At 34.6% G+C, this 14,480-nt stretch overlaps 1 protein-coding gene and 1 long non-coding RNA gene across 2 annotated transcripts in view; one reads left to right on the top strand and one right to left on the bottom strand.

The window, feature by feature from the left end:
* Positions 1-20: 20 nt before the first annotated feature.
* LOC136801383 (DNA repair and recombination protein RAD54B-like) overlaps positions 21-14,480 on the top strand; it is a 70,517-nt gene continuing 56,057 nt past the window's right edge. The window contains exons 1-5 of the mRNA XM_067058022.1: positions 21-29; positions 1,050-1,192; positions 2,003-2,050; positions 2,186-2,264; positions 3,064-3,144. Of these exons, the coding sequence (XP_066914123.1) occupies positions 21-29; positions 1,050-1,192; positions 2,003-2,050; positions 2,186-2,264; positions 3,064-3,144 (360 nt within the window). The remainder of the gene's footprint in view (positions 30-1,049; positions 1,193-2,002; positions 2,051-2,185; positions 2,265-3,063; positions 3,145-14,480) is intronic.
* On the bottom strand, positions 12,737-13,507 carry LOC136801360 (uncharacterized). The gene is made up of 2 exons (XR_010845846.1): positions 13,340-13,507; positions 12,737-13,045 (listed from the first exon to the last, which is right to left on the bottom strand). It is a non-coding gene; the product is annotated as an uncharacterized lncRNA (long non-coding RNA).

Below are 14,480 nucleotides of genomic sequence, written 5' to 3'. Positions count from 1 at the left end.
AGAGTCTTGGAAATTGCGCAATGATTAATGTATATGTATTGACATAATCTTGTTTTGTCAAGAAAAATAGATTTCTTATTTCTTGCAAGACCCTGTTTACTTTTGTGTTGACAGATATCAACTTTCAACTGTAGCTTTTTCTTTTCCTCTTTTGTTCATTTAAGAGTATGTGTCTACTAAAGCTAAAAAGCTGTAAATCAAACTTAAGTATCAACCCCCGTCCAAAGTCTTCAAAAAACTGCTTACTAAGTTTCATTTCAGAAATTCCGAGAAAAGCAATTTGTGTGGTACTTGAATTGAGTCGTTTAGCGCTTTTTTACTAAAAGTACATGTAACATTTTTTATGAGAACAAACTATATAAGACTTCGATGGCCAAAATATTAAGCTTGGCGGGCTCAAAAACACCCGATTTCTTAGGAAAATAGATAAAAATACTCATTGGCTTAAAACATGATCAAGTTGTAATAAAATTTCACCCTTATCATACAGTGAAATATATAAAATCACAAAGTGCTCAAGTAAATATTAATATATTGAAAAGATTCGAGCGAAATATTAGAATAAAGAACTAACTTTACACGTGTTTCATGCTGGCACAATCTTCAAGAAATTTAGTGAATGGTGGATTTAATTGAATTCCAATACACATATTTTTATAAGAAACTCCAATTTTCGGGTCAGGACCTAGCATTTTAGCTCATTTTGTGAAAAATTTGCTTTGACCACCCATAATACAATTTTAAAGCTTATTGGGTCAAGAGCTATCGTCTTCCATGGTTAGTTTGTCTAAAAAGCTTTTAGTTTACGAGATAGTGAAAAAAATGGGTAATTTAAGCACTTGAGCCTTATGAAAATAATTTGTTTAGCGGATTTAAGAGTCTTTAGAGTCACCATGATTTTCTCAGTAGTTAAAGAGAGAACCCGACGTCTTAAATAGGGGATGAGAGTCCCTTCCCTTGTCAACACTTATTGATTGAATAACCATCTATTGTTCAATAATAAAAAAAAGGTTAATCAGTTCATTACAACTTTAGTCTTCACATTACAGGGTACAGTACCGGTGGTTGTGGACCCATACATAGCGCTATGTTTGCGCCCGCATCAACGCCAAGGTGTGACATTTCTTTACGAATGTATTATGGGTATGCGCAGCGAAGATTGTGAAAGTCCAACATATGGTGCAATATTAGCGTGAGTTAGAACTCAATTTTGTTTTTTTTTCAAAAAGTAGGCACCATGGGGAATGCAAAATCAAGTACACGCTTTTAATGAAAGTCGGTAAATTTTGTCCAGCCTCGACTGTTAACATTCTTCATACAGTAATAATCTTCTTACTTATTAGTTTCAAAGCAGTTTAAAACGTCCTCTTCAGTCTCTTGATTGATTTTTTTTCAATTATTACTTAATAGCTTGAAGGAAGCTGAAAACGTCCTCTTCAGTCTCTTGATTGATTTTTTTTCAATTAGTCGTTACAATTTTCTTTTTCAAAAAGTATTCCACCGTTGGGGAATGCAAAATGTCAAGAAACGCTTTTTTTATGAAATTCGGTATATTTTTATCCAGCCTCGACTGTTCACATTCACAATCTTCTTACCCTATAGCTTGAAGGAAGCTGAGAAAGTCCTCTACAGTCTCTTTGGTTGATTTTTTTCAATTAATCGCTACTTTGTACAAACCAGTTAATTTACAGAAAATCTTCCATCGTAAATTTCAATTCATTCTTCGGCGCAATGTTAAAGTGAATAAAGGGATAAATTATTACACATCTCGACATGGAGAAAGTATTATCTAGAATAATTTCTGAGGAGCAATGACCGAATGGTCAATGCGTCAATCCTCGCGCGACTCAAAACAAAGAATTTGCGGCTTGAATCCTCGCGCCGTTCATAGATAGCCGTGTCGACTGACCATGGAGCCCGTGACAAAAATTAAAAGCCTTAGATCTCTGGGCTATACACGTAAAATATGGACTCTATCTACCTTTCTTAATCTTTATTTTAGTGATGAAATGGGTCTTGGAAAAACAATACAATGTATTTCACTCATTTGGTATATGTTTTTTCTTTCTTTCAATTTATGATCTATAACGCTTTCGCTTTAGTCATTGTGTTTTCAGTTTTTCAATTATTAGCAGGACGCCGTTCCATTAATTACAAAGGTATTTTTTGAAATATTCTTTTTCAGGACTCTATTGAAGCAAGGTATTTACGGGCGTCCGACAGTTAAAAATGTAATTGTTGTCACACCTAACAGTCTTGCTAAGGTAACCATTTGCTTTGACCACTCTAATCAGCCGTTAAGAGTAGCCTAGTTTGGGAATCAAATCCGGGCCAAAAATCAATAAAATAGTGTCAAGTTGATATCGTTTGGAGGTGTACGTGAATGTGAAAGTAAAAGTAAATGTTCCAATTATGTAGAGTATCTGCGGACTGTTATGTCTGTATGTTTTCAAAAATGGTTGAATTCTTGATATGCGTAAGTCAAGATGGCGTCATATTTTTTAACGGAAGCACCCAAAAAAGCCGGTTTTTGACCTCTGTGTTTCTATTCTTAGTAACAGAGAGAGGTCAAATCCCGGCTTTTTTAGGGTGTTTCCGCTAGAAATATGACTTACGCATATCAAGAATTGATTGTTAGGCTTTTGTAGAAAGATATTACTTGCGTCTTGTTCCGAAATAGATTTTTCTCACTTTATTTAGATAAATATCACTCGTGAACTATTTATTATTATGAAAAATGAACCATCTAGCATACATCTGAATGGACTTATTTTTTTTTTAGTTTTTGGTTAAACTTACCAGAGAAAATTCTTTTTTGTTCTTGGGTTTGAGTGTGAAAGTGTCAGAACTCTATACTTGAACACTTGGTCTCAAAAGTTGAAGTAATTAAACAAAAACGTGAATTTAAATAGATCCACAGACCCTGAGTGACTAGAGACCAAGCTAAAGAAAGGGCGTTGGGAGGACTTTCTTCTCTTAACGATAAACTATTTTCAAAGTGTCTTTCCTTGAAGCTGTAGCAATAATTACCTAACTGTTCCATGTTTTTTATTTATATTATAGAATTGGTCTAAAGAATTTTGTAAATGGTTGGGAAGTGAGCGTTTGAATCCTTTTGTAGTTTCCTCAACCAATAGAGTTGATGTAAGTGACTTTCATTTTCATTTTCATAAAAATTTTATTGAATTTTACTTGAATGTTGAAAAATTGAAAACGTAAAAGAGCGTTATTCTTTTAGGATAAAGTTTTTTACGTAGTTTGTATGCTCTTCAAGACTTTAAGTTAAGATGGCATTAGAACGAAGTTTTTCGAGGGTATTTCATCTTTTGTGAAAAAAACGAATTATGAAAATATTCGCTGCTTCGCGAAATATTTTACTAGTAAGGTTACGTATCTGCGCTTATGAGGGCGTAAGAGTGACTGAAACAACTTGAAACCAACTCCAATTTGACCCGCAAAATCAAGTACTATAAAAACGTTGATTAACTGTCGTTCTCAGTCAGTCATGATCTAGTCTGTACACAGACCCGATATCAACGGCTTATTTCAAAATTTATTACCGTAGAGGATCTGTTGTCATTGTCTTGTTTAAAATTTTTTATCAAGTGGATAATGCGCACAGAGTGTACTACGAAACGATAAACTCTGGTACAAAGTAGTCAGGATCTGGAAAAACTGTCTCCTCCGAAGAAAATAAAGGATTCACAAACTCGCTTACAATGCGAAGATTTTGGACGATTGCAGGTCCTCATTTTTTGCAAAGTTTATTTTGTCATACATTTTCAAGAAACAGTAACTATGTTCTAAAATTTATTGTTTTGCTCTAAAAATCATAATTTTCCGAAAATTCAAATCGTTAATTTTTCAATTTTTACTATTTCTTGGGCATTAATGAAATGATGTACAATTTTTATTTTGATACATTGTTTTCTCTTATTGCATCAACATTCTTAGGAAAGAGATGGTATGTTTTTAGAGGTGTGATTTAAGGTGAGTCTTTTAAGGGGGCTTCTCGAATACCGGTGTAATATAATTTTTGGCCAACCTGTATACTTTGGTCAATGGCCAAGACCAAAAGATATTTCCAATAATTTACTTAAAATTTGTTACGAATTCGGAAGAAAAAACAGTCGTCTGTGGATAACACCGATCAAATCTAATTGAACGTATTTGTTATTACGTATTATCTTTCCAGAAATCTTTTAACAACAACATAAATTATTACCATTACACCAAAACATGTAATAGAATTAAGATTTAAAATTTACTGTTCAAATAAGTGACCTAGTTTCTGAAAAACGTACTTCTCTGTATATTTACATGTTTTTTCCTAAAAGCATACAAAAATCCAAAAACTAGCTCGGAGATGCTTTTATCATAAGAGATTGATAAGGCTGAAAAATGCTTGAAGGATGCTAATATCCTGAGCAAAATTTTTCGTAATCTTTCTTACTGTTCCTTAACTTGATCTCTTAATTTCAGCCTGATGAACTTTCAACCCTACAAACGTGTTCCTTATAAAAAAAACGTGTACATGTTTGACGTTTAATGATAAAAAATATTACAGTGAGTGCGAGTGAGGCCCGGAATCTTCGAGTTAGAAAACTTCGAGTTAGAAAACTTCGAGTTAGCAATTTTCGAGATAGCAATTTTCGAGTTAGCTAAATTATGACGTCATAAAAGTGCAAATTATGACGTCACTCGACTCTAACTCAATTTTTCATCTTCAAAAAATATTTTTCGAGTTAAAATTAACTCGAATTTTATTTTTCGAAAAAACCTTTTCGAGTTAGCTAACTCGAATTAATGTTTCACAAAACCTTTTTTCGAGTGAGCTAACTCGGAATTTATTTTTCGTTCATAAGTTTTCGAGTTAGCTATCTTTGATTTTTTTGTATGGTAGTAGAAAAATCCAAAAAATTTCGAAAAAGAAGAAGGCGGAAGGAAGTTTGCTTTCCTCCTTTCTTCATGTTTAATGTGGAGTGGAGATTTTGTAAACGATGAGAAATTAGAATTATTGAATTTAAGTGCCCATATGTATGTACATGTATCTTCTGTGTGCACCAACAAAATTTTGCTTCATAAAACTACATTTTGATGCTTGAATTTCGACTTGCATGAGTGAATGAGTGTATGATTTTTTACCACACTGGGTGTTCTTTGCATATACTTTGGCTCCAGAAAAATTTTTTTGTCAGTTCTACAGATATTGCAGATTATTTCAAGGTATGTTAGTTATGTATATACAATACCTTTGAGAGTTATATTGAATATTTCTAACATTACTTCTTTATGATTCTACAAATTCAAAAGGGAGTGTGTTGTTGTTCCTTAAAAAGGTTAAAACAAACCAACAACTTTTCTTCAGCTTTTGCATTTCACTTTTCGATACTGCGTGGCCTTTGTGTTTATCTTTTTCAGGTACTTAGCTTCAATTCCTTTGAGGAGATTGGAGTGTTTTTTTTTTGTTTACTTTCCTTTTGTTCATATTTGTATTTTGGAGCTTCGACGACCATAGAGCTAAGAATTCGAATTTCCAGACCAACATTCGAATTTCGAATGAAAACATTCGAATTGTGAATAAAAATATTCGAATTATGAATAAAAACGAGGCACATAATCTTCGAGTTATATGATCGAGTTATATGGCTTCGAGTTAAGAAATCTTCGAGTTAAGGCCCGTAACTCGAAATAAAAATGAAGCATTTTTATTTCGAGTTAATTTTTTAACTCGGTTTTTTTATTGACCATTTTCCTCTCGAGTTAAATCAAGGAAAATAACTCGAAATCATTTATACAGCATTTTGATTTCAAGTTAAATAACTCGAAATGAAAATTTCGTAAAAATGATTTCGAGTTATATAACTCGAAATTAAAAGAGTCACATAATCTTCGAGTTATATGATCGAGTTATATGGCTTCGAGTTATGAAATCTTCGAGTTAAGGCCCGTAACTCGAAATAAAAATGAAGCATTTTTATTTCGAATTAATTTTTTAACTCGTTTTTTTTATTGGCCATTTTCCTCTCGAGTTATATAACTCGGAATTTTTATTCCAAATAATTTCATCGAGTTATATTCCTCGTTTTAACTCGAGAGAAAAATAATGATTTTTTCCATCGAGTTAAAATGTTGTTTTTAACTCGAAATTAAAATGGAAAATTTTTTCATCGAGTTATATAACATATTTTAACTCGAAAGAAAAGAGGCAAATTTTTCCATCGAGTTAATAATGACAGGCTCTTTTTTCGTCGATTTCCACGGATTGTGGATGGGCTATAGCTTTCTTATAGTAGTAGAGTCAAATAAATATATAGAATAATCACACCAAGCGTGTCTATTTTTTATTTGTCAATCACCTCAGGGACAAAAACTAGACTACACTGTAATGTTATTCGACTTGGCGAAAAATGCACTGTAAGGGTGTATTTTTTGGGAAAACCACTGCGATTTTTAGCCCGCACATACCGTCAGTCCAAAATCTACAATCTACAACTACACCCCCTGGGCTCTTAGAGAGACTGCCTTTCGAAGATTCTGCCCATTTTTGGACTTTTCCTCACCCTAAGAGAATAGGGACTATTTCCTCCCTCAAAATTTTAGCCAGAATTGTAGCACGGATTTTGCACAATTCGTCTGAGATGATCTGAGGTTCGTCTCAATAATAGATTGTTTCGCATCTATTATAACTTTATGTCCTTAAAATATGCATCTGAGACGTCTCAGGGCCCTCAGACTTTTCGAGATTATCTGAGGTTCGTCTCAATTTTAAAATCTTTCTGTCCTTAAAATGTGCATCTGAGACGTCTCAGGGCCCTCAGACTTTTCGAGATTATCTGAGGTTCGTCTCAATTTTAAAATCTTTCTGTCCTTAAAATGTGCATCTGAGACGTCTCAGGGCCCTCAGACTTTTCGAGATTATCTGAGGTTCGTCTCAATTTTAAAGTCTTTCTGTCCTTAAAATATGCATCTGAGACGTCTCAGGGCCCTCAGACTTTTCGAGATTATCTGAGGTTCGTCTCAATTTTAAAGTCTTTCTGTCCTTAAAATATGCATCTGAGACGTCTCAGGGCCCTCAGACTTTTCGAGATTATCTGAGGTTCGTCTCAATTTTAAAGTCTTTCTGTCCTTAAAATATGCATCTGAGACGTCTCAGGGCCCTCAGACTTTTCGAGATTATCTGAGGTTCGTCTCAATTTTAAAGTCTTTCTGTCCTTAAAATATGCATCTGAGACGTCTCCAGATGATCTGAGACGTCTGATACGCTATTTTTAAGGAAAAAATAGTCAAGATTTGAGATGAAATTTAGATGATCTCAGATGTCTAAGACGAATTCATCAAAATCCGTGCCTAAGTGGAGTGATTCAAGAATTTATGACCCTTTGAGGGAGTCGGTTTTTTTATTTCGGTAATTTTGGAACCCTTACAGGGACTCAAATGTTTGTTAATGGTTTTTATACTCCTTTGAGGAACTTCGAGGGCGTCTGAAAAGAACCCTTATTATGGCTCGCACATACCCGGCATCCATTTTGCCTAAGTGGGGGAACTTAGGCTTTAACGGTTCTAGAACCACCTGAATGCAGAAAGCATAGTCGATTGATAAGGTTTTGGGCATTTTTTGACGATGCCACTTTTTAATACAAATTCCTGTAAATAAGATTTTCAAAAAGTTCTCGAAAGGCAATTCTGACTATTTTATGACGAAACTGGGGTCAATTGTAAAACTTCGTCGTTTATAACCCCTAAAATGGCTGAAAAAATGGCCAAAAATCCGCAACATTGCTTGATTACTCAGCAAAAATTCATTTGCTTCCATGGTTTTAAACTGCTGAAATTGTTATTTGAAAAGTCAATTTTTCCATCCGACATGTAACTAACTTACAGACACAACTAACCCTATTTACGTAACTCGAAACCAATATTGTAACATTTTGAGTTCGAGTTATATAACTCGAGATCATTTTGATGGCATTTTAATTTCGAATTATATAACTCGAAATCATTTTGACGAAATTTTCATTTCGAGTTATTTAACTTGAAACCAAAATGCTGTATAAATGATTTCGAGTTATTTTCCTTGAATTAACTCGAGAGGAAAATGGTCAATAAAAAAACCGAGTTAAAAGATTAACTCGAAATAAAAATGCTTCATTTTTATTTCGAGTTACGGGCCTTAACTCGAAGATTTCATAACTCGAAGCCATATAACTCGATCATATAACTCGAAGATTATGTGCCTCTTTTTTTATTGACCATTTTCCTCTTGAGTTATATAACTCGGATTTTTTATTTCAAATAATTTCATCGAGTTATATTCCTCATTTTAACTCGAGAGAAAAATAATGATTTTTTCCATCGAGTTAAAATGTTGTTTTTAACTCGAAATTAAAATGGCAAATTTTTTCATCGAGTTATATAAGGTATTTTAACTCGAAAGAAAAAAGGCAAATTTTTCCATCGAGTTAATGATGACAGGCTATTTTGTCGTCGATTTCCACGGATTGTGGATGGGCTATAGCTTTCTTATATTAGTAGAGTCAGTAAGGACCGAACTTTCAAATTGTGAACAGAGTAGAACCCTTTGAAAAGTTCAAAACAATATCTTTTAGTTTTAGAATTTTCTTGACTAAAAACTGCTTAATTCGCTCCGCGAGTTATGAGAATCTACCGCCTTATTTACTGTTTTTTTACCACAGTAATATTTCTCAACTTCAGTTGAGCTAGAATCTTAGTATTTTTGTATGTCCGCAAACTTTTGGGCAGCGTAGAGAGGGTACTAATGAGGGGGTACTAGTTTTGCGAGGTGACGAGTATGTCCAAGCCAAAAATCGAAACTTTTTGACATTTTGGAACCCTATTAGAAATTGTCACCAAATTTTGGTCGATTTTTCCCAAATATCTTGTACTCCTTTGACTTTGAGGGACTTTCGAGGGCGTGTGAAAAGAACCCTTATTATGGCTCGCACATACCCGGCACCCATTTTGCCTAAATACCCCCAGGCTTTAAGGGTGTACAGCCCCAAGATGTGACCCCTGCCCTAAGATGTGAAACCTGCCCCAAGATGTGACCCGATTGCCCCAAGATGTGAAACCGGTGCCCTTGTGAAACCTGCCCTAAGATGTGACCCGTTTGCCCCAAGATTCGACCCGAAAAGCTGCGCCGAGATGTGACCCCACTTGCCCCAAGATGTGACCCCAAAAAGCTGCCCTAAGATGTGACCCACTTGCCCCAAGATGTGACCCCAGAAAGAATCACTGGGAAATTATAGGTTTTGGTAAAATGTACTGGTAGAGTTGATGGTCTGATATTGTTATTTGAAAAGTCATAATATTTCCATCTGACATTTACCTAACTGACAGACACAACTAACCTTATTTACGTAACTCGAGACCAATATTGTAATATTTTGAGTTCGAGTTATATAACTCGAGATCATTTTGATGCCATTTTAATTTCGAGTTATATAACTCGAAATCATCTTCGAGTTATTTAACTTGAAATCAAAATGCTGTATAAATGATTTCGAGTTATTTTCCTTGATTTAACTCGAGAGGAAAACGGTCAATGATAAAACTGAGTTAAAAAATTAACGCGAAATAAAAATACTTCACTTTTATTTCGAGTTACAGGCCTTAACTCGAAGATTTCTTAACTCGAAGCCATATAACTCGATCATATAACTCGAAGATTATGTGCCTCCCTATTAGAGATTGTCACCAAATTTTGGTCGATTTTTCCCAAATTTCTTGTACTCCTTTGACTTTGAGGGACTTTCGAGGGCGTGTGAAAAGAACCCTTATTATGGCTCGCACATATGGCCCGGCACCCATTTTGCCTAAATACCCCAAGGCTTTAAGGGTGTACAGCCCCAAGATGTGACCCCTGCCTTAAGATGTGACCCCTGCCCTAAGATGTGACCCCTGCCCTAAGATGTGAAACCTGCCCCAAGATGTGACCCGATTGCCCCAAGATGTGAAACCGGTGCCCTTGTGAAACCTGCCCTAAGATGTGACCCGTTTGCCCCAAGATTCGACCCGAAAAGCTGCCCCAAGATGTGACCCCACTTGTCCCAAGATGTGACCCCAAAAAGCTGCCCTAAGATGTGACCCACTTGCCCCAAGATGTGACCCCAGAAAAAATCACTGGGAAATTATAGGTTTTGGTAAAATGTACTGGTAGAGTTGATGGTCTGAAATTGTTATTTGAAAAGTCATAATTTTTCCATCTGACATTTACCTAACTGACAGACACAACTTTACGTAACTCGAAACCAATATTGTAATATTTTGAGTTCGAGTTATATAACTCGAGATCATTTTGATGGCATTTTAATTTCGAGTTATATAACTCGAAATCATTTTGACGAAATTTTCATTTCGAGTTATTTAACTTGAAATCAAAATGCTGTATAAATGATTTCGAGTTATTTTCCTTGATTTAACTCGAGAGGAAAATTGTCAATAAAAAAACTGAGTTAAAAAAATAACTCGAAATAAAAATGCTTCATTTTTATTTCGAGTTACGGGCCTTAACTCGAAGATTTCATAACTCGAAGCCATATAACTCGATCATATAACTCGAAGATTATGTGCCTCTAAAAACATTCGAATTTTTTTGATTTACCTACTACCATACAAAAAAAATTTCAAGTTAACTTTCTCTAAAAGATTCCGAGTTAGCTAACTCGAAAAAAGTTTTTGTGAAAAAGAAATTCGAGTTAGCTAACTCGAAAAGGTTTTTTCGAAAAATAAAATTCGAGTTAATTTTAACTCGAAAAATATTTTTTGAAGATAAAAAATCGAGTTAGAGTCGAGTGACGTCATAGTTTGCACTTTTATGACGTCATAATTTAGCTTACTCGAAAATTCCTAACTCGAAGTTTTCTAACTCGAAGATTCCGGGCCTCAGTACGAGTGCAACATTTTTTTATAATCTATATTTTAAATAATACAACTTCAATGGCTGTTTCGTACCAAAAGCTTTTCTTGTAACGACATATAATTCATTCCAAATGTTGCAAAAAGCAAAAGCAAAAACGAATATATTATAAAAGTATTTATTTAATGATTTATTCACACCCGAGAGATTAAATAAAGTGATAAAAGTTCTCAAATTCTTCAGCTCACTGAAACTTACACCAGAGATTTGGGAAAAGAGGATAAGAAATGCGTTATTCATCTATTTGAAGCTAGGCTGTAGAATCTTTTGTTTCTATTGAAATGTCTGCGGCCGATCGATTGTTTTCGTTCTGAACCAATCAGAGCGCTTGATTCGTTATGCGCACAAGACTAGAAGTACAAACAAAAAATGGTAGCCGTGATTGATATCGAAAGTGAAATTTTTTTTTCTTTCTGAAATCGAGAATTTTGTTATTTTTTATAAGCACTTTTCTACTTTGGACAAGGGATGCAGTGGGTTGCGAGCCTAAAACGAAGCTGGTAAAACTAGTTTGTCATTATTCTTGGGCTAAAGTTTCTAAGAAACAATACTATAAAGGCCTCTTCAGTAGGGATAGCGAGGTTGAAAATAAAACCTTGGAGGACAAAAAAACAACAACAAATGTCAAGGAAAGAAAAGGAAAAAAGAAACGATGTTCATTCATGATATCAATGCCAGGAGGTCATAAATACCATGAAGGCTTTCTTGTAAGAGCTTTATGAGTTCTAGACAACAAAACATAAAATTATCTTACAATACCATTGAAAAAATACAAAAATTATACCGAAGACATCACCAGGGGATTTCCCCAGATATGTTAGAAAAAATATTGTATATACAAAAACATCGTAAAAATGAGGTTAAAAAAAACTATGCATTTCCATCCAACCCAACAAATAATAGTGTATAAAAATTAAATATTCTTCCACAGTGTATATGTATATTTGAATTACAGATTTTCATTGTTAGTTTGTATTTTTTTCAGTGCATAATATGACTTCACTATTTCTCTGAATATAAATCACAGGTGACTCTTCTTTGCAACTGCTGCAAAAGATTAAGAACAAAAAGTTCTTTTCAGTATAATTCAACTTCCTTATACACCTCAAATCAATGTGTATTGCAGAGCATGAAGAAAAATCAATCACCATTGACTTTACTTGAAGTAAAAAATTGGATATACAATAAAAATGACCAAAGCCTTTCCAACTGTGTTCTTGAGTAGTACATTTCATACATATTTTAAGACTTCAAAGCTGATTAAAAATTATATTATTGCTCCATGAACACTGAATGCAAAAGGTGTATGACTCAATGCTAAAAAAATTTAAATCTAAATTTGAAAAATATAGTTTAAAAATAATATCAGACTGAAATTATGTGATTGTCAAAATAGTCCACTGCACAATTTAAATTTAAATTATAGAAGCATTTCTGGCTCTTCCTGGTTTGTTTACATTTGGTAATTTTGGCCTACATGTTCCCTGATTTGATGAATTGTTTTGACGTGCTTCCCAAATTAAGGGGTAGCTCCAGGGCAAAAGCCCCCAAATCAAAATATAGACAAATCAAGTAGACTTATCATCACAGCATGTATCCATTTCATCTATACCATGCAATATGTATTTATGCCTCAAAATTCAGTTTCCAAGGACAACGTGGATAAAAAACAAACATCGAAATAAAGATTCCAAAAAGAAGTTGCATCAAAATCCACTTCGCCAGAGAACATTTACATAATAATGTGTATATCGAACAAATCCCCAATTTATCGACATCCATTTTTCAAAGGGCATACAGGTCCAACCGCTCAAATCCACTTTTTCCATAAATATAACATCAACACCATAGAATTATTATTCCATTCTGTTCCTGTTGAGTCAAATATATAATACACGTAAAGTTTTCATCAGTTCCCACTCATCTTTTAGCAGACCTTTTCTGCTGGAACTATAGAGAACAAACATGACAGTTAACATGCAAAAATGTCTGATAATCTTGAGTCAATCGTCGTTGCATCGGCAACCTGTACTTGGATGGCCAATACTTCTATGGGACGGTGTTGTTAACAGCCTTTTACAAAGAATATGATAACTAGCGACTAGCCTGAAAATATATAAAATGGAAATCTGTATATGAAATTACCCTAATCCGTTAAATACAAAATGTAAATTCCACGGACTAAATAATATTTTAAATGTAAAAGTACCAAAGCCTGAGTCAATCCATTGACTGGTCAAAATCATGGCCCTTCAGGTAGTCACAATTTATAAATATCACCTGTCAAAGTTATTTTTTCTGAGATGTTTTTGTTGTTGCAACTTGAAATTTCCAACCCAAAAGTCAATGGTTTCCCTAGATAAAGCTAAAAGTACCACAGAGGAAATCAAGTATACTTACTGAATCTCAATTCCATTACCATGGAGGAAGATTTTCTAAGATTACACTATTTTTTTCATCTAAAAGTTGAAAAAAACAACAAAACTATCAATCGATTTTGCCCTTCTAAAATCAAAATGCCGAGAAGTTCTAGAGAGTGCCATGGAAAACTAAGGTATAGGTGGTCACAATCAACCTACCTTCCTACTACCCATAAAAATTATGTCTGCAACACAAAAAATTCATTCAGTGCAGTACAAGCCAGAGAGAAATGAGTCCCAATTTTTCAAAATTTCAAGCATGCCTCATGTCCGCCATCTTTACTCCCAGAATATAGAATGAATTTCCTCGATTTTCTCAGGGGAAACCCCCAAAAGATCAAAGTTTCACTCCCCAGTCTCTTTTTCACAGAGAACCCACTGGAAAGCTTTATTCAAGGACTTCTTTCTTGAACATTGGTTAACCTGTACGTAACGCCATTTTGTTTCGGCGTTCCTTCTTGCTCAACTATTCTACAGCCTTGCTTCTTCAAAGAGTGCCGAATTCAAAGGGAAAGAATAGGAAAACAGCGAGCGGCAGCGGCGTTTCTTATCCTCTTTTCCCAAATCTCTGCTTACACGTATTACCTAATTTCCGATGGGGCACTAAAGGTTAAGTGACTAACCAGACGTGCGGCACTTAAAGGTCGGTTTTTTCAAGGTTCAGCTAGTGCACCGTAAGGGGCCGTCAACATAGCACGTACGCACTAAGGGGGGAGGGGATCTTCTCAAAAGCGTATGCTTGCGTACAGGGGAGGGGAGGGGTCAAATGAAAATGTACGTACACAGAGAAAATGTTTTCATAGCCCTTTTTTTCTTGTAAAATCTTTTGAATAAGAATAAAAAGAGATTTATTGTTCGTTTGTTCCTTACGAAATACCAGCTGTTTCTTTCTCTTACGCTTCTTATACGCATCAAGGAAAAGAAAAGAAAGTCAATTTTAAGGCTGAACGTATGGTCGTTTGCAGGATTAGTGCCCCCCTCCCGGGCGTAATCTACACTTATTTTTGACGAAATATCTGTACATTCTTCATATGGCAAATGGAAAGGATATTCCACTAAATTTCAAAGGAAAAAAGGAAAAAATAATAGGGTCTTATACGGCTTTTGTGTTTTTTTGGACC

The sequence above is a fragment of the Clytia hemisphaerica genome, unplaced genomic scaffold, assembly GCF_902728285.1.
Source record: "Clytia hemisphaerica strain Z4C2 unplaced genomic scaffold, Clytia hemisphaerica genome assembly, whole genome shotgun sequence".
NCBI classification, from domain to species: Eukaryota; Metazoa; Cnidaria; class Hydrozoa; order Leptothecata; family Clytiidae; genus Clytia; species Clytia hemisphaerica.
The sequence above is the reverse complement of the archived record's forward strand: the minus strand, read 5'-3'. Positions and strand labels throughout refer to the sequence as shown.